Raw genomic sequence first — 20,308 nt, 5'->3', positions numbered from 1 at the left:
CGGTGACGTCACACACACAGAACTCAGCGCTGTCAGCCTTTATTAAACCAGTATTAAACATTATTTATTGTAGAAGTAAGATTCCAATGATGAAGTCAACATTAACACCAACAAGAACGTTTGTTATTGTTGACTTTCATGCGTCGACTGAACGTTTCTCTCGTCTCTACAGAACAGCAAAGTTAACGGCTTTGTTTTGTTTCGTCTTTCTTGTTTCTTCGATCCGCTCATATTATTTTGTTGTGATGCATCTTTAGATGTTTAATAAAGTGAGTGTTGTTGGATATTCAAGCGTGATTTCTCCTCCTCCACACCTCCGCTCACATCTTCACTGCAGCAGAGCCGCGTGACGTCAGCACAGATAAATATATATTTTGAAAGATATCATTACACTGCTTTTGAATATCGATACAGAATTGAATAAAAATATCACAATATATCGTTATATAGATATTTTCTTACACCCCTCGTGTCAACAAAGAAAATTTGGCAACGTTCGTGACTGTCATACGGAAATATATATTTCTGCCTGTTACTTCAAAAAGGAACAGGTTACTATGAAAATAATCCTGACTCAACATGAAGTTCAGTAAAAATTAGTGAGTTTTGGGTGAACCATCACTGTAAGTTTTGTTGCTGTACTTTTATTAATTTTCATTTGACTCTTAAATTGCCATGTAACACTGTCAGAAAATTTTTGTATTTAACCATCATCGATGTTGTTGCAGATCTTTACATCACTCTTACATCACTCTCCAGGAGGTTGAACATGCTGAGCTCTGCAATGTCCTTGGACTCGTCAAATTTCTCCAGAGCTTGTTTGAGCTCGTCCTCGGTCACTTTGCCCTGACGCTTCTTCTTGTAGTCAAAGTCCAGACGGCGACCCTCCATTTTCTTCAAGTGATGCTGCCGAACGACAAGGAAACGCATGAGGGTTAAACAAAAATGTCAGAGTCCATCTGAGTGCCAGGATGTTAGAGGCAGAACCTGGATCTCCTTCAGGTCTTTCTCGTGGAGGTTCTGCAGCGGATCGATGAAGTTTTGTTTCACTTCCATGTCCAGAGCGTCCTTCACCTCGGCCAGTTCACGCATGGCTTCCCCGGCATCGATCAGAGCCACACCTGGAGAGTCCCAAATGACAATACTGTAGTCCTCATCACTCACAACCAGGTGACTGCTCGGTGTCGGTAAGGGAAAGTTTCACCGAATCTAAATCTCATATTCATCCCTCAAAGGTGAACATCCTACCGAAATTTGATTCCTCTCCCAGCTCCCTTCCAAACCGCGTCATGGACTCTCCCAAGATGGCTTCAGTCTGGATGTATCCGGGTTTATTCTCCTGACCTCGCATACGAGACATGGAGTTCATCATGCTCATCTTGGCTCTGGTGGCTGCGGAAAACAAAATCTCAGTGAATCTAAACCCGTGGACACATGATATGTATTTTAAAGCAGCACTATGTAATATTTTGACATTTTTTTAAACATTTTCTGTGATGATTGGTTTTAATTCACTGTGCAACTTTGACCGGTGCAGCCTGATCATTTAACTTAATCACAATAACTGTGGCTCGGAGACGGCCATTCCATTCATTTCCATAATTGAAGCTTAGTTAAGTTTAAGCACCTAAAGGATATTTCCACGCCAAATAAAATTCTCACCCTCACGTGGACTAAGGGTTGGGATTGGACAGTAAATTGAAATGTATTGCGAGATCTACCCGGAGCGTTTCCTGTCCGTGCAGCATGTTAGCCTTTTAGCTTCCGCTACATACAAGAAAATACATTGAAATCTAGACTATTTTAATTCTTTCTAAACAATTCTTCATGTCGAGGTGATCTATTGTTACAGGCAAGCATCATGGAGGTGAGGGTGAGGGAGGTTTTTAAGTCTGCATTTAACTTAAAAAAAACAACAACAGACGGATTACTCTGATAATAATCCCAACATGGTCGACATGAGTGAGTAGAAAATGATTGGAATTTTGGATGAACTATCCCTTTAAGGATTCCAGGAAGAGATTACAGGAAGCAAAAGCCTTTTACTTGTTTTCGTCGACTGTTTTCATAGTTGCACTTTAATTACACTTTTAAATCAATTACACTGTTCTAACACTGGGGGGAGCCAGAAATAAATGCATCTAATCTTTTAATGGTGCTGCTTTAAGGCACAGCGATGTTCCTGGGCTTGTGTGTCGTTGTCCGACAGTGTTAGACGATCAGATACTGTCGTGATCATGTGGCGTCGAGTAGGTCACCTGGGTTGGGCTGCAGATACTCGGTGGTCTTGGTCATGATCTCCATCACTGCCCGAGTGGTGGTGTCCATTTTCTAAAAGAAAACAAGATTTCAAATGATCTCGACAACACCAACCGACATGAACAGGGAGGATCAATCCTGCTGGTTTCTAGTCGACCTGGAAGACGATCTGAGAGGCGAAGAAAAATGAGCGTCTGTGCGAAGGCAGAAATATTCATTAAGTAGGCGAGCGAGGCGCAGAAGGAAGTGAATCAATAAACCAGCCAAGAGAGATGAGAATGTGTTGTTTTCTTCTACAAAGGGAGGAGGCGAGACAAAGAAATCTGCTGCTGTAAAAATACATCTTGGTACAAACATACTGTAAGTGATATCCACAACCTACTTTGTCATATATATATTAGCTTGATCTCTTCATGTTCTTTTGTGAAGCAGACACGCGTGAAATCTCACCTTCTCCATTTCAGTGAAGTCCTCATCGAGCTTCGTTCCCTCCGCCCCCCCGACCTTCTCACTCACTTTCTGCAAGAGAGAAGACAAATGCTGTGGTCAGAAAAAAAACATTCACAAGATGAATCCACTCGCTGATAACCCAGAAAAACAAATCTATAACTGCATCTCTTTGTGTCATTTGTCTGACACGTCAACACAGGATGACAGGAATCTAGTATTTTGATCAGGGGGTCATAAAATAATGGAAGCGACATCGTCTTGTAATGGGACTGGAAACCAACGTCTCCAACCTACAGTAGCTTGAAAAGACTCCCTGCTAAGATCATAAATAAAGGAATGAATGGTATATTTTACAAGGAAGAACAAGTGTAGCTGTGCATGTCGGCCAAAAATAAAGTCCCATTTTTTATACGAAACTCCATATTAAGAATTGTATTGTGCGATAATATTTTGCACAAAATAACATCTTGAAAATAGTTTATATTACTTTACAAATATAATACAAAACATCATGAATACACCTCTCTGACTGAGAACCATGGTCCCTGATTCAGAGAATCAAAAGGGATATTTTACTCATTTTCTACTCATGTCGACTAAGGGTTGGGATTATTTTCAGATCAATCTGTTCCTTTTTTAGGGGGTTATAGACAAAAATGTTTGTTCATTTTAATGTAGTGAGCGGAGCTCAGTTGTCTTTGTCCATCATCTTCGTCCAAAAAAGACAAATAAGTAAGTTGAAGTAAGTTAAGGATTTTCTTTTAGGGGGCCCCAGATGGAGGAGACCCCGGGGGCAGAGCCAGGCTTTTTTGCTGCCTTGGCATTATTTTCCACATGATGTAACTTTAGTTTCTGAATCCAGCGAAAGGTGACGGGACATAACTGCAGGGAGCTGGACTTGTGAAGCAGCTCTCACACAAAAATGTCCGCCTGCCTAAATCAACACTTTTTTTAAAGGAATTGTCAGCCTCGGGGAGGCAGTGATTTGACACAACCAGGCCACACGGGCCCCCCAGAGAACCAGCCGACGGGGAGACAAGGCGAAATCCTTCCGGGGGGAGCATCAAACCTTATCAGGGAATGAGACAAGATATCTGAGGTCAGTACAGAAGACCTCTAGTAAGACAAAGTACGATAAGTACAGAGTGGAGAGAACTGACTTTTTACAGTGTGCAGAGCAGTAATCTGGTGACAGCAGTGGAGAAAGCTGCAGACTTCCGTAGAGACTCTGACTCATCCGAGCTTCTAAAGCCTCTTGTGAAGCTGCACGAACTGACAACGACGCAAAAAAAACACTCATGGAAGCAGTACATCATATCATCCTCCTCACGACTGTTGCCGTGGAAACGGGTAACCCACCCTGCCTCAGATGTCAGGTTGCACAAGTGTGCACCTTCATCTTTCTCTCATCTCTTTCATTGCTGACTCGAAGAGGAGGTGCTTGAGCGGAACCTGTGAGGCTCACGGATGCCGGTGTCCATTACATGTCAACATTTAAGAAATAAAACATTATAAGAGGAGTGTATGGGACGACAACAAACACCATCAACAAGCTCTTAAATAAATGGTACATTTTACAAGGAAGGGCAAGTGTAGCTGTGGATCTCGGCCACAAATGAAGTTCCATTTTTGGTGCAAATTCTTTTAAAAATCCTTATTTCAGAGGGATCAATAAGGTTTTATCCATCCATCTATCCATCTATCCATCCATCCATCCATCCATCCATCATCTATCTATCTAATCTATCTCTATCTGGGTTTGTATTGTCATGGATGGATTAACATTTACTTGCATCTCTAAAACTGTTTCATACCAAGAGTTCCTTTTACTTTAAAAACATAATAAAGAACAACACTATGAATACCTCTTTCTGACTGAGAACCATGGCCCTTGACTTGGAGGATTCGACTGATTTTTTTTATCATCTAGAAGGAATAATATTCAAGAAACAAACACAAATCCGCAATAGTCAACACAATTTGGAGAGCTATTTTTGGGAACAAGGTTTTTCTTCTGGTGCCCTTTTGTGTGGGGGTTAGGGGGGCTGTGTAGCACCGTTGTTAAACTAGCTTTTTGTGTTGATGTCAATTACATTTTGTGTGTATGAGCCTGGAGAAATAATGGCAAAAACAAAACAAAGCAAGCACGAGCATAGGTTTGAAGACCAATTTATAAATATACGGCAGTTCAAAATCACTTGAATTGGTCATTATTTTGTGGTTTATAGTTCCAGGTTAGAGCGACGTGATGCGAAGAAAACCAGACGCCAACACATTCATCAACACTAGGATTCTATTAAATATCACCTTCTGATGGATGATAGATGTGCGAGGAACTGCAGCGATATTTCACCACGACTTCTTCCTCAATCACTCACAGCGATTGTTAGTAATTGGTCATAAATGAAGGATGGAAAAAAAAAACGTTCCAGGGAATTATAATGAGATGGTTTGACATCACGATGCGTGACGTCAAACGTGGCGGGAGACTGTAGCGTGTGGAGTTGTGACACACACTTCCTCTGCAGTGAAACACCATCCCTGCATTGATTCCTCTTCCTCTTCAGAGAGTTTGGGCCTCGAAACACTGACATCACAGTTAGAATCCACCGCTGCACGAGAAGGACAACGAGATGGAAACGAGTGTTTGACGGCCTTTTTGAAGGCCTTTCAAATCACGCAATAAGAGATGAATGGATTTTATTTAATTGTCCGCAGAAGTCGACAACGGGATGAAGAACAGCTCATAGATGAGTAGTCTTCATATTACCATCTGGATCCACTAATAATTTGAAGTATTTAAATCATTCTCTCTCTCTCTCTGCTCTTCCTGGCTACTACAGTTTGTGTTGTCCAAGCAAGTGAATGGAATAAGATTGGAATTTACGAGTATTAATATTGGTTATATGTACAGTATATCTTGTAGGGGTCCTTGATCACTGTTATTTGATCTTTATTTTACAGGTGTAAATTGGCAAGAATCTAGCGATACGATACATGGTACATGGACAATGATTACAAAATATTGTGATACTGTAGTATTGTCCGAGTACTTGACTCTGGTGATACAGAATTTCTAGACCACATGATTCTTGAAGAAGTCGTAACTGCTTTTTTGACAAGAAAACATGACAAAAAAAACAGCTTTGAAAGGGGCAGGAGTCCACTGTATCCTCTCGTCCTCAGTCAAGTCTGGGATTTCGTAGGATTAAATTGTTAAAATAGGTTGAAACAGATTTGAGGATGTAACGACTGCCTTCATCCTGTGGCTGAGAGTTGAATTCATTGTTACACAAAATTGAACAAACACCTGAATATTTACATGTTTATTTGTTATTTATATAAAGAAAGTATTTTTTTTATGTTTAAACACACTTTATTGGACTGCAAAGCACAAAATGACTTTGTACAACATAAAATATGAATTGAAAGCAAAGAAAATACAAATCGATAAAGAAATATTGCGATATATCAACGTATTAATATTTTTTAAGAGCCTTATTTTATTGTATATTTTGCAGGTTACTATTCTTTGTTACACTGAAAAAAACATATGTACTATCACTGTGCAAACGTTGATTGTATTATTATCAATAATCAACATATTTGAAAATAAAACAACAACAAAAATATTCCAGATGAAAAAAAAGGAACCAAATTATAGTGTAGGATAAATATTTGTTAAAAAAAAAGAAGTCATATTATATCTGATTTACACGTTTTTGTTGTATTCCATTCAGGCACGTTTCAACTAAGAGCATTATCATCCCCCATCCAAGATGGTGGTGTGCAGCTTCCAGCAACCCCCCACCTATTCTTCATTCAAGTCATGAAGCGCCATCACTTAAACCCAGGGTTTGGTCGAACGTACAGGTTTGATCCGGACTCTGAGATGAAATAAAAGTGTAAAATGGAGTCGCAATAAGCGAAGCGAGGATTTCACCAGACCCGCCCACTAGGGAACAATTTTCCTCCATGTGTTCCCTGAGCTAAAGTGCGACACCAGCAGCCACACTGCAGGGGTCCGAGGCCGGTTGAGCCATTGCAGAGATTCTTGTCCAAACCCCCAACAACATGAAAATTAAAAATAAATATCAGTTTCTTACTTCACTCAACAAAAGCTAAATGTTTTTCAATCACTGTACGACTCAAACTACATTTTCCAGGTCCAGAAAGTGAAGTGTGTTTGCAAATGAAGACGTTGCCAAGGTTCAGTCGTTCCCCGCTGGCATCATGAGACGCTGTCCCCGATTTGCCCCGATCTGCTGAGGGCATCCAACGTCTGGACCGCCCTCAGGTGTCACACGGGTGTCTGACACCAGGAAAGCCTCGACGTAACGGGTCAGAAGGTTCAAACTTCATTTGAGATTCGAGGGATTTTTTTCAAACTTTTTTTTGGTGCTTTGAGCAAAGTCTCTGAGAGAAGTTGATCAAAAAACGAATGCTTGGTTGTGTTTTGAGTGACGGGTTTGACGATTGGTTGATACTGAGCTGCTCCTGGATCAGTCGCTTCTATATCTGATATGAAAACCATGTGAAGAATATCAGCGCCATCAGAATATTTAGTGGCTACATTACAACATTTCAAGTGTTTTTTTGGCTTTAAACCTATTTTTTTGAATAATTGATTTTCTTTTTTAACTTTTGAAAAATTGAATTAAATAAATGAAATATTTGAACGACTTTTTGACACATTGAGTTTTAAATAAACAAAAATAAATCAGCTTTAAAAGAGCAGGAGTCCACTGTATCCTCTCATCCTCAGTCAAGTCTGGGGATCTCATAGGAGTAAATTGTTAAAATAGATAGAAACAGATTTGAGTAACGACTGCCTTCATCCTGTGGCTGAGAGTTTAATTCATTGTTACACAAAATTGAATATTTGATCTACTTTTTGACACATCGAGTTTCATATTATAATTCCAGTAATTCAATATTTTCAAGTCATAGCTTTTTTTTAAATCCAATATTTTTTTTGTAATTCCAAGAAAGTACTGAGTACTTGACTCTGGTGTTGCAGAATTAGTACCAAGCTACTTGAACTTTCAGCCAATCATGCGACACCGACTCCTTTAAGAAACATCTTGAGACGTTTCTATTTGTTCAGGCTTTTCCTTGATTTTCTGGAACTCCTGTTGTGTTATCAGTTTTATCTTGATCTTTAAAATATATACTTTATTGAATATTGTTTTGATTGTTTAAGCGCGTTGTGACCCTGGTCTGGAAAAGCACTGTACAAATAAAAAATACTTACTTACTTACATCATAAAATATATTTTCCATGCAATGTGTCAATGTAATTATAACAACATTTTAATATTGTATTTAAAAAGGCATCACATTTAAAAAAATATATTAGATTGTAAAAGGCATGGAGTAGAAAAATATTGACTAAAGAATGCTTTCAATTAGTGGAAATATAATAATAATATCCACGTCTAAAAATAACCGCAGCAGCTCAGCATGCGTTGAAAAGATGACAAACGGCAGCAGAGTGAGGACAGAGATCCTCGTCCTCCTCTGACTGTTCGCCGTCTACAACTGTGCTGTCACATGCAGCCCAATGTGAGGATCAGGGTGTGCGGCGGCGTCACCCCCCCGCCCCCTCGGTTCACTCGTCTAATCTGGGCCGGGCACACCGAGGCCCCTGCTTTAAATACGCCCCAGGTGGAGGAGCGGGATTAAAAATGACAAGAGTGATTAGTGAGACTATAAGTGGGGGAAAGAAAAAAAAAAAAAAACCTTGTGTGGAGAAAACAAGAGGAATCGATTAAGAATCACCTTCGAGTGGTTTTAAATTACATGGTACATGGACAATGATTACAAATATTGTGATACTGTAGTATTGTCGAGTACTTGACTCTGGTGTTGCAGGATTTACAGACCACATGACTCTTGACAAAGTCGTAACTGCTTTTTTTTAAAAGAAAACATGACCAAAAAAAAAATCAGCTTTAAAAAGGGGCACTGTATCCTCTCGTCCTCAGTCAAGTCTGGGATCTCGTAGGATTAAATAGTTAAAATAGGTAGAAACAGATTTGAGGATGTAACGACTGCCTTCATCCTGTGGCTGAGAGTTTAATTCATTGTTACACAAAATTGAACAAACACATGAATATTTACATGTTAATTTTTCAATTATATAAAGATTTTTTTTATTTTTTTATGTTTAAACACACTTTATTGGACTGCAAACCACAAAATGACTATGGTACAAAATAAAATATCAATTTAAAGCAAAGAAAATACAAATCGATAAAGAAATATTGCGATATATCAACGTATTAATATTTTCTAAAAGCCTTATTTTATTGTATAGTTTGCAGGTTACTATTCTTTGTTACACTGAAAAAAAATGTAACTACAATCCATCAGAGTATCTTCTGATCAATCCAACGTGTTGACGGTGGATGACGGATGAAAAATGAGCGATTGCGTAACGAGGCCTCGCTGCCCTGTGGACCTTCAGGCCTGGTCTCAAACCTTCACAAGCGTTTTGCTTCTCAAACAAGCCCCGGAGTGAGAGCTCGCCGGACAAACTCCACTCCAGCAGAGCAACGTTTGAAGCCGCTGTTAGAAGTTCACACGTCGGTCGTGTTCATCTTTGCTTTCAAAACTCCTCGTTTGAATCTTGAGGTGAACGATGGAAAACATGAGGCGTCATCTTTCTATACGTATAGAGGATGAAGGCGATGTGACGTGTTTTCCACTTCAACAATTAAAATAAAATAAAAATCAAGTTGAAGACTCGTGTCGACATCAAGGACGTTTGCAAGATTCACTCTCCATGTCAAAAAAAGATTAAAGTATATTTTACAAAGAAAAACACATCCAGAGTTTGATCAGATAACAGAAAGAAATGTTGTACAGTAGCAAACTATTTATTGATGTTTGCAAATGCTTTACATAAACCTATTCTTAATAAATTCAATTAAAACCTCAGTGTCTCATAATCCGGTAAATCTAAATGACTACACACGGCTCTGTAGTAATACTCCGGGAGGTTCGCGGTATTACTGTACACAGCTCTGTAGTATTATTCCAGGAGGTTCTCGGTATTACTACAAACGGCTCTGTAGTATTATTCCAGGAGGTTCTCGGTATTACTACAAACGGCTCTGTAGTATTACACCAGGAGGTTCTCGGTATTACTACAAACAACTCTGTAGTATTACTCCAGGAGGTTCTCGGTATTACTACACAAGGCTCTGTAGTATTACTCCTGGAGGTTTTCAGTATTACTACACATGGCTCTGTATTATTACTCAGGGAGGTTTTCGGTATTACTACACAAGGCTCTGTAGTATTACTCCGGGAGGTTCTCGGTATTACTACACAAGGCTCTGTAGTATTACTCCGGGAGGTTCTCGGTATTACTACACAAGGCTCTGTAGTATTACTCCGGGAGGTTCTCGGTATTACTACAAACTGCTCTGTAGTATTACTCCGGGAGGTTCTCGGTATTACTATACAAGGCTCTGTAGTATTGCTCAAGGAGGTTCTCGGTATTACTACACAAGGCTCCGTAGTATTACTCCAGAAGGTTCTGCAGTATTACTACAAACGGCTCTGTAGACAAGGTTCTGTAGAACTACTTCTCCCGGATCAGCAGCGATAATCCACCAGGTATTCATGCGCGAGGTTCAGTACTATCATTGCGCTAGGCTCCCCTCTTCCACTAGTACTACTCCATGAGTTTCTGTAGTCCTAATCCGCAAAGTATGGCTACACCAGGCTCCGCGGTATCGCTACGCAATGTTTTGCGATGTCGCTACACGGTGTTCGGTGGAGGCGCTACGTGATGTTCCGTGGTTTTACTACGCAGTGTTACTACCCCGCCTTGTTACTACCCTGCGGTATCGCTACGCGATGTCCAAAGTATTACACCAGAACGTTCTGCAGTATTACTATACATTGTTCCATAGTATAACTACACATGATTCTGTAATATCAAAAGTGTTACTACCGAGTTATACTACGATCAATCGAGGCCATCAGTCATGCAGTACAAAAAAATCCGCCCAATATCCAACACTCAAGTGACATTTTATTAAGTGTCAATCTGGGGCGTGTCAGCCAATCAGAACGCAGCTGTATGTATCCATCAGGACAGAAATAAGAAGGATCTTAACTACGTTCCTGTCGCTGGTTTCTGACTTTTTTGTCGAGTCACCTGCATCAAACCAACCCGGGCCCAGGGTCACTGGAGTGCGGGTCAGTAAGGAGTGAATCTAAAACTGAACGCCAGCAGTCGGAGAATAGATCGCAGCTGGAATCCTGAAAGATCCTTTCTCCGTTCTTAAAACCCTGACGTTACCACCACGTCACGAGCGTCGACTTCCGGCGGCGTTCTTGTGACTCAACAAGTTAAAAAGGTCGAGGTAATTACTCACGGTAATTACGCCGGTGCCATTATGTAAAGTAAATAATCTCCACCTGAGTGTGTGTGTGTGTGTGTGTCCACACTTCCAGACATCATGGAGTGCTTCACTGACCTCCATCCTGGCTCAGCTCGCGCCACACAGTCATCATAATCTGATTTGTAAGCTTTCGCGTGGCTCTTACGTAACAGCGGGGATGAGTCGCGCACGCCGTCCATGCCGTGCCGAGGGGGTCGGGGGGGCGGCGACCAGCTGGCGGCGTGCGTGTGAGAGGAAGATGAGGCGAAAGAATAGAGGAAGATGATGGCGAAAGAATAGAGGAAGATGATGGCGAAAGAATAGAGGAAGATGATGGCGAGAGAATACAGGAAGATGATGGCGAGAGAACGACGGAGGACGAGTAACTGCGCACATGACTGGGATGATGTGGAGGTTATCGGGATAATGCGTCAGATTTAAAACTGATTCTTGACACCAAAACACAACAAGCTCATGAGAGGTGAAAAGAACACGAAAAAGTACCTGGAAAACCGCTGAATAAAATTTTATGATTAATGGAAATTTATGATAAAAAAAATAAAAAGATGTCTGCTGTGAACTGGAAACTCAATTTCCTGAACGAGATCTCCAGAGGGATTAATAAAGTCCTTCTATCTGTCTGGTAAAGTAAGTAAGTAAGAATTCTGAGCCGCTCTAGTAGAAGAACTCACATTTCTCCGATCCTTAAAACTCTTCACTGGCTAGCAGTTTATATCACGATCAACTTTAAAATTCTGGTTCTTAGTTTCAGATCTATTCATGGTCAGACTCCTCCTTCCATCAGTAGATTCTGATCCAGCCTTACACCCCAGCTCGGGCTCTGAGGTCTGTGGATCAGAATCTACTGATGGTTCCTGAACACGCTTCAGGACCAGAGGAGAGAAATCCTTCCAGGCTGAAAGCTTTGGAACGATCTTCCTCTCTCTCTGTGTTTGATGATCTACTGACTCCTTCAAGAAACATCTATCTATTCATCCATCCATCCACCTACAATCAGAGACCGTGGTTCTCAATAGTGCTCGAGTTATACCTTTACAAGCGAACAGACTGTGATGAAGTGTCAGTCCAGTCGAGAGACAGAGCTGAGCTAAAAGGGACAAAGCTCTACACAAGGTTCGATGACACTGGGGGCCTTTTTTCTTTACACCATATTATTATTTTGTTTTACTGTGTAACTGATAACCACGGTGTGGCTTCATCCTATTCTTCGCCTCCCAACTAACACCTAAAGACTTGACTTGTTAAACCAGTTTATTCACTGCAGCTCTAGTCTTCCATGTTTTGTCATTTAAAAACACTTTTTAAATGTTGTTTTTTTCTAATGAAACTTCTGTCGTCTTTCTGTCTGTACGGTGTCTTGACAGGCACTTATAAATAAAAATAATTATTATTTTATCATATACTATTATATACACATTTTTTTTCTGCTTTTACTAAAACTTTGATGTACTTTGATCATGATCGTCAACGATAAATGTTATTTTGAGCCAACTATGTATTTGAAGATTTATCGGGCGGGAACAAAAAAAAAAAAGGCTACGATTATCTGTCATAACTCTGGGTGGAATTGACCCGTATTCAGCGCTTTTAGCCGCACAGTTCACACAACGTTGAAATCATCAGTCGCCCACTAAAGCGCAGCTGAGGCTCCATTTATAGCAACAAACAGACGACGTCGAAGCTCCGAGGCGTTCGTCGTAACAACATTAACTCGTTGAATGTGTCGTGAAGGCAATTGTCGCGTTTGGACAACGAGTCGCGGCGTCGGAACATTAGCTTCCGCATTAGTTCAGGTTGATGACAAAAACTAATCAGTACATGATAGATGGAAGGAAGGAAAAAAATGAGAAGGAATCTCCTCCTGCTGGAGAATGACGGGGAATTGAATATCTTATCTCGGCTCATATTGCAAACTATCTGAAGGCTAATCCAGATAATCTAGAGACGCAAAACGATATCTATCACAGATTATTTATCAACAAAACCGTATAGTCGGGAGTCAGTTCCGTAAACCGGTGCCACCTTATCTGGGTTTATTTTGTTATTGTAACAAATCAACTTTTAAATAAGCATTAGTTTAGATTAGATTGACTTTATTAATGAGTCTGAAGAGACGTCTCTGGAAGTCCACTAAACTTGAGGTGCACAGACTTCACCTCAGGAATCTTATGTCTTCTTACAATGAGATGGTAGAAACTGCAAGATCTGATTACATCAGAAAACTGCTAGCAGCAAATAAGAAAAACCCCAAAGTGTTGTTTGACACGATTAATTCTCTCGTGTCTACTGCTCCTCAGATCACGCCTGTCTTCTGTGAAGCTGACAGCAATGCATTGTTGAGATTTTTCATTGACAAAATTGAATTGATCAAAGAGAAAATCTCCCCCCCCCTTTCTTTGGAACCCCTACTGTCTCTGAGCCCCTCTCCTCCTCTTGGTCTTCCTTCACTGCTGTATCTTTGGGTGATATCTCGGCACTAGTGAACAAGATGAAACCCTATTTTTAACTTATTAATATTAATATTTATACTTTTTATATATACTTCTCTATGCTGTATTTTTTAACGGTTGCCTAGCAACAAAATTTCGTTGCCAGTTTCATTGCTGTGGTTTTTGTGCAATGACAATAAAAGAAAGTCTGAAGAAGGTACATAGTTTCATAAACGCACCACAAACAAAGTGCAAAAAAAAAAGAACAAAGTGCAAAGACCAAAGAATAAACACACAAAGATCTTAAAAGGATACAAAGATTAACATAGAATAGAAAAAACATCATCTCTGATTGGTCGAGCGCTAGCCAATCAGTGCAAGAGGATTAACAGGAAGTGTGGACGGTAAACACTAGACACGCAGCCACGGCAACACATCGTTTTTAACCGACATAATTGACCGCTGTGTGCGGCGCTGACCTCAACGACTTGAGGTTGTGTAACTAAAAACCATCATCTCATGAAGAGTAAGAGTCACGCACCACAACAGCCGCTGACCTCGGAGAGAATCCATCATCAGGACCGACGTAGACGGACGTCTATTAGTCCAGAACAAGTGAGAGTAAGGGTTGAAAGTTGAATTAAACATCCGTCTGAGAGACTATCGATCGCTTTTCACTCGCAGAACAAAACACAGGAGAACGACCCGAGAACCGAGGCAGGAAATTGAAAGTCTCGCCGGTAAATTTGCTATTGACGACCTGACGGCGTCTGATTCTGATAGATTTCCTGTGGACTGAAGAGAGAGAAGAGAGAAGAGAAGAGAAGAGAATAGAAGAGAAGAGAAGAGCGAAGAGAGAAGAGAAGAAGAGAATAGAAGAGAGAAGAGAAGAGAAGAGAAGAGAAGAGAAGAGAAGAGAGAAGAGAAGTGAAGAGAGAAGAAGAGAGGAGAGAGAAGAGAGAAGAGAGAAGAGAGGAGAGAGAAGAGAGAAGAGAGGAGAGAGGAGAGAGGAGAGAGAAGAGAGAAGAGAGAGGAGAGAAGAGAGAAGAGAAGAGAGAAGAGAAGTGAAGAGAGGAGAGAGAAGAGAGAAGAGAGAAGAGAGAAGAGAGGAGAGAGAAGAGAGAAGAGAGAAGAGAAGAGGAGAAGAGAAGAATAGAATAAAGAAGAGAGAAGAGAAGAGAAGAATATAATAGAATAGAAGAGAAGAGAAGAGAAGAGAAGAGAAGAGAAGAGAAGAGAAGAGAAGAGAAGAGAAGAGAAGAGAAGAGAAGAGAAGAGAAGAGAAGAGAAGAGAAGAGAGAAGAGAAGAGAGAAGAAAAGAAAAGAAAAGAAAAGAAAAGAAAAGAAAAGAAAAGAAGAGAAGAGAAGAGAAAAGAAAAGAAGAGAGAAGAAAAGAAAAGAAAAGAAAAGAAAAGAAAAGAAAAGAAAAGAAAAGAAAAGAAAAGAAAAGAAAAGAAAAGAAAAAGAAAAAGAAAAAGAAAAAGAAAAGAAAAGAAAAGAAAAGAAAAGAAAAGAAAAGAAGAGAAGAGAAGAGAAGAGAAAAAAAGAAAAGAAAAGAAAAGAAAAGAAAAGAAAAGAAGAGAAGAGAAGAGAAGAGAAGAGAAGAGAAGAGAAGAGAAGAGAAGAGAAGAGAAGAGAAGAGAAGAGAAGAGAAGAGAAGAGAAGAGAAGAGAAGAGAACGTTCACAGTGAACCTGTGAACGGCTCTTCTTCAGGTGCTGCACTCAAAGCTCCCTTGACCTTCAATATTTCCACAAACTCATCTTTATTGACATGGTTTCAGGGGGTTTTATTTGGTGGGAATTTATTTATTATTCATAAATATTTGCAAAAATAAATCCCTCGCCCCAGAATTTTGCAAATTAAATTAAATCATAACTACATTTACTACACACGGCTCCGTAGTATTACTCCAGGAGGTTCTGCAGTATTACTTTATGAGGTTCATAGTGTGTGTTGGTAAGAATCTGCTGATACGATCACGGTACAGGGTCAACGATATATCGTGATACTGTAGTAACAAGGATATATACTGTATGAAGTATTGTCCGAGTACTTGACTCTGGTGTCGCAGTATTTATCGACCACATGACTCTTGACGAAGTCGTAACTGCTTTCGTTTGTTTTGAAAACAAACTATGTCCGAGCGTCAGCTTAAAAAGACGCCGTATCCTCTCGTCCTCAGTCATCCCCGATATCTCATTTTTCCAGATGGCGTTATTTATAAATTTGAAATAAAACCTGAATTATTTGTACTTTAAACAAGCTGTATTGAAATAAAAATAACGCCAAATAAACAGCATCTAAAAATGTTAACGTTGTTTGTTTTAGAAGAAAAACTCGTCCACAGTCTCAGCGACTGAACGTCTTTTAGATTCTGTGCAAAATTGAATTTTCAGTTTTTTATCCAGCGCTGGAGTGACGAGACGTCACATGGTTCACTTGGTGGTCGGACCAGCACATGCTGCACGTTGAAGAGATTATGGCTCGGACTCTCCAACACACACACACACACACACACACACACACACACACACACACACACACACACACACACACACACACACACACACACACACACACACACACACACACACACACACACACACACACACACACACACACACACACACACACACACACACACACACACACACACACACACACACACACACACACACACACACACACACAAAAAGAGAAAGGCATTATGATACAAAGTCACAGATTAATCCGACCCTAAAACCCAGACCGTCACTCTAGTCTGAGCCGAGCGGCCTCGGGTTCTTGGCGGGTTCGTGATCCGGACTCTTTATCTTGCGGGTCTCAGTACAGCTGCCTGGATCCATGAACACACACTCGTGCACTTTGACTCTCACAGAGTTCTTGAAGACGAGCTCTCGCTGCTCTCAGCACTTTCAATAAAGCTCGAGTCTAAGACGCAGCTGCATCCTCTTGTCCTCAGTCATCGCCAGGATTTCATCGCTCCTTCAGCGGTGGGGAGGATGTATTGACTGCTGCCATCTAGTGGCTGGAGGTTTAAGATCAACACAAAAAAAATGAACAAACTCTGTGAAGTTTATTATTTGGAAATTTAAAAAAATACATATATTTACACACACTTTATTAAAAATAAATGATTTTAATATATAAGAGGTGTGTGTGAATATTTTTAAATGTTTAAATAAAATATGATTTTGTAAAGAAATAAATCAAAAGAATGAGTTCTGTCAATATTATATTGGGCGCTGAATGTCGTAAAATGTAACAGAATTAGCTACTGTTCTGTCAGTACTAGTTTGGGGGCTAAATAGCTTAAAATGTAACAGAATTAGCTACTGTTCTGTCAGTATTAGTTTGGGGGCTAAATAGCTTAAAATGTAACAGAATTAGCTACTGTTCTGTCAGTATTAGTTTGGGGGCTAAATAGCTTAAAATGTAACAGAATGAGCTACTGTTCTGTAAGTATTATTTGGGGGAATACATATTTGAAAATGTAAATGAATGAACTACTGTTCTGTCAGTATAATTTTGGGGCTAAATATCATAAAATGCAACAGAATTAGATACTTTTCTGTCAGTATTATTTTGGGGGCTAAATATCAGAAAATGTAACAATTATCTACTGTTCTGTCAGTATTATTTTGGGGGCTAAATATGGTAAAATGTAACATAATGAGCTACTGTTCTGTCAGTATTATTTTGGGGGCCAAATATGGTAAAATGCAACATAATGAGCTACTGTTCTGTCAGTATTATTTTGGGGGCTAAATATGGTAAAATGTAACATAATTAGCTACTGTTCTGTCAGTATTATTTTGGGGGCTAAATATGGTAAAATGAAACATAATTAGCAACTGTTCCGTCAGTATTATTTTGGGGGCTAAATATGGTAAAATGAAACATAATTAGCAACTGTTCCGTCAGTATTATTTTGGGGGCTAAATATGCTAAAATGTAACATAATGAGCTACTGTTCCGTCAGTATTATTTTGGGGGCTAAATATGCTAAAATGTAACATAATGAGCTACTGTTCTGTCAGTATTATTTTGGGGGCTAAATATGGTAAAATGTAACATAATGAGCTACTGGTCCGTCAGTATTATTTTGGGGGCTAAATATGGTAAAATGTAACCTAATGAGCTACTGTTCCGTCAGTATTATAAAACATCAGTTCCTCCTCCACACGAGCACGTACGTAATAATTCATAAACTCTTGCGAGGAAGCCGTTCATTCAGAAAGAGCCGAGAGTCTCCGACCACAGCAGGATCCAAAAATAGATCTGCTGGCGGCCTCGTCCGTCTGTGTTCACCTCCAGAGCTGACGTCACGACAACACTGTACACCTCCCTCTGGGAAGAACTGCATTCTCTCCGTTTGAAGGTGACATTTCTTTATATCAAACTAATGTCTGACAATCATACGGTTTTGTTTGGATTCAGTCGCCTACGAAGTGTGTTGGTCAGAGAAGAGATGGAGATTATTCAGCAAATATAAGATAAACTGTAACATAACAAGCTACTGCTCTGTCAGTATTATTTTAGGGGCTAAATATCGTAAAATGTAACAGAGTGAGCTACTGTTCTGTCAGTATTATTTTGGGGGCTTACTGTGATAAACTGTAACATAACAAGCTACTGTTCTGTCAGTATTATTTTAGGTGCTGAATAACATAAAATCTAACCGAGTGAGCTACTGTTCTGTCAGTATAATATTCGGGGCTAAATATCATTAAATGTAACAGAGTGAGCTACTGTTCTGTCAGTATTATTTTAGGGGCTAAATATCCTAAAAGTGTAACAGAGTTAGCAACTGTTCTGTCAGTATTATTTTAGGGGCTAAATATCCTAAAAGTGTAACAGAGTTAGCAACTGTTCTGTCAGTATTATTTTAGGGGCTAAATATCCTAAAAGTGTAACAGAGTTAGCTACTGTTCTGTCAGTATTATTTTAGGGGCTAAATATCATAAAAGTGTAACAGAGTTAGCAACTGTTCTGTCAGTATTCATTTTGAGGCTAAATATTGTTAAACGTAACATAATGAGTTACTGTTCTGTCAGTATTATTTTGGGGTCCAAGTATTGTAAAATGTAAGAGACAGTTTATGAGTTTTCTGTAGTTCAATCTGTTAACTTTCAATATATACGGCAACAGCTTGTTAATCTTAATCCTTTTGTTCTTCGTCACCAAATGTTCTACCAGGAAAGAATAACAAATACACGTTAAGTACCTCAGGCTACCACCAGAGTCGCGGTTAAGTGCAGCCCCACGAGAAGATGGATCGCAGCAGAGAGCCGGAAGAACACAACGTTTGAATGTTTTTAAAAGACCAGGAGAAGCAGGTGCATTAAGAAAGGGTGAAGCAGGAGTCCCCGGTCAGCAGAGCGTGACCAAGTGGTCCTTCAGAGGGCAAGCGAGGAGAAGTGGAGCGACGCAGGGAAAGGTTTAGAAAAGTTAAAACTCCTGCCGCTTCAAGCCGGCGGTGCAGTGAGTCATCACTGAGAGTTTCAACCCATTAAGATCTCAAACGTTTCCGTCCAGAACTTGGATAACAGCGGCGAAGATATTCTCATTTCCTTTCAACTGTGAGACACTTCTTCTGGAGTGGGTGGAATTATTCATGACTCGCACAACGTTCCCGTGTGTCGGCAGATTCCAATTAAACATAAAGAACATTATTCACCAATAAATATTCACTGATGAAACTGTGTCAAGCATGAGATTAACCAAGACAAACTTTTTTTTACTGACTTTTTGTTACACATCTGGTGTTTTGATAGTTTCAAAAACACACAATAACTGCAGTGACCTGTTGAACTGACTCCGGATCAGATCCGGCCCTCATTCCAGCATTAACATACAACTGTGTTTCTCGAGTTATGAGTTCTGTCAGTATTATTTTGCGGGCTAAGTATTGAAAAATGTAAAAGACTGAGCTACTGTTCTGTCAGTATTATTTGGAGTTTAAGTATTGTAAAATATAACCTAATGAGCTGCTGTTCTGTCAGTATTATTTGATGGGCTGAGTATAGTAAAATGTAACAATGAGCTACTTTTCTGTCAGTATTATTTGGAGTTTAAGTATTGTAAAATATAACTTAATGAGCTACTGTTCTGTCAGTATTATTTGGAGTTTAAGTATTGTAAAATGTAACCTAATGAGCTCCTTTTCTGTCAGTATTATTTGGAGTTTAAGTATTGTAAAATATCACATAATGAGCTACTGTTCTGTCAGTATTATCTTGGAGTTTAAGTATTGTAAAATATAACCTAATGAGCTACTGTTCTGTCAGTATTATTTGGAGTTTAGGTATTGTAAAATATAACCTAATGAGCTGCTGTTCTGTCAGTATTATTTGGAGTTTAAGTATTGTAAAATATAACCTAATGAGCTGCTGTTCTGTCAGTATTATTTGGAGTTTAGGTATTGTAAAATGTAACCTAATGAGCTACTGTTCTGTCAGTATTATTTGGAGTTTAAGTATTGTAAAATATAACCTAATGAGCTGCTGTTCTGTCAGTATTATTTGGAGTTTAGGTATTGTAAAATGTAACCTAATGAGCTACTGTTCTGTCAGTATTATTTGGAGTTTAAGTATTGTAAAATATAACCTAATGAGCTGCTGTTCTGTCAGTATTATTTGGAGTTTAAGTATTGTAAAATATCACATAATGAGCTACTGTTCTGTCAGTATTATTTTGGGGGCTAAGTATTGTAAAATGTAACAGACTCAGCTACTGTTCTGTCAGT

General features: G+C 39.5%; 1 protein-coding gene across 3 annotated transcripts in view; it reads right to left on the bottom strand.

The window, feature by feature from the left end:
• Positions 1-20,308, bottom strand: part of sh3gl2a (SH3 domain containing GRB2 like 2a, endophilin A1) — a 34,380-nt gene that overhangs the window by 7,115 nt on the left and 6,957 nt on the right. For all 3 annotated transcript variants that reach the window (XM_087807413.1, XM_087807407.1, XM_087807422.1), the window contains exons 2-6: positions 2,710-2,778; positions 2,259-2,331; positions 1,249-1,392; positions 988-1,121; positions 748-906 (exon numbers count right to left, since the gene is read on the bottom strand). In XM_087807413.1, coding sequence (XP_087663539.1) covers positions 748-906; positions 988-1,121; positions 1,249-1,392; positions 2,259-2,331; positions 2,710-2,778 — 579 coding nt within the window. The remainder of the gene's footprint in view (positions 1-747; positions 907-987; positions 1,122-1,248; positions 1,393-2,258; positions 2,332-2,709; positions 2,779-20,308) is intronic.

The sequence above is a fragment of the Callionymus lyra genome, chromosome 1, assembly GCF_982586985.1.
Source record: "Callionymus lyra chromosome 1, fCalLyr1.hap1.1, whole genome shotgun sequence".
Classification (NCBI taxonomy): domain Eukaryota; kingdom Metazoa; phylum Chordata; class Actinopteri; order Syngnathiformes; family Callionymidae; genus Callionymus; species Callionymus lyra.
Note: the sequence above shows the minus strand (reverse complement) of the source record. Positions and strands in the feature narration are given on the sequence as shown.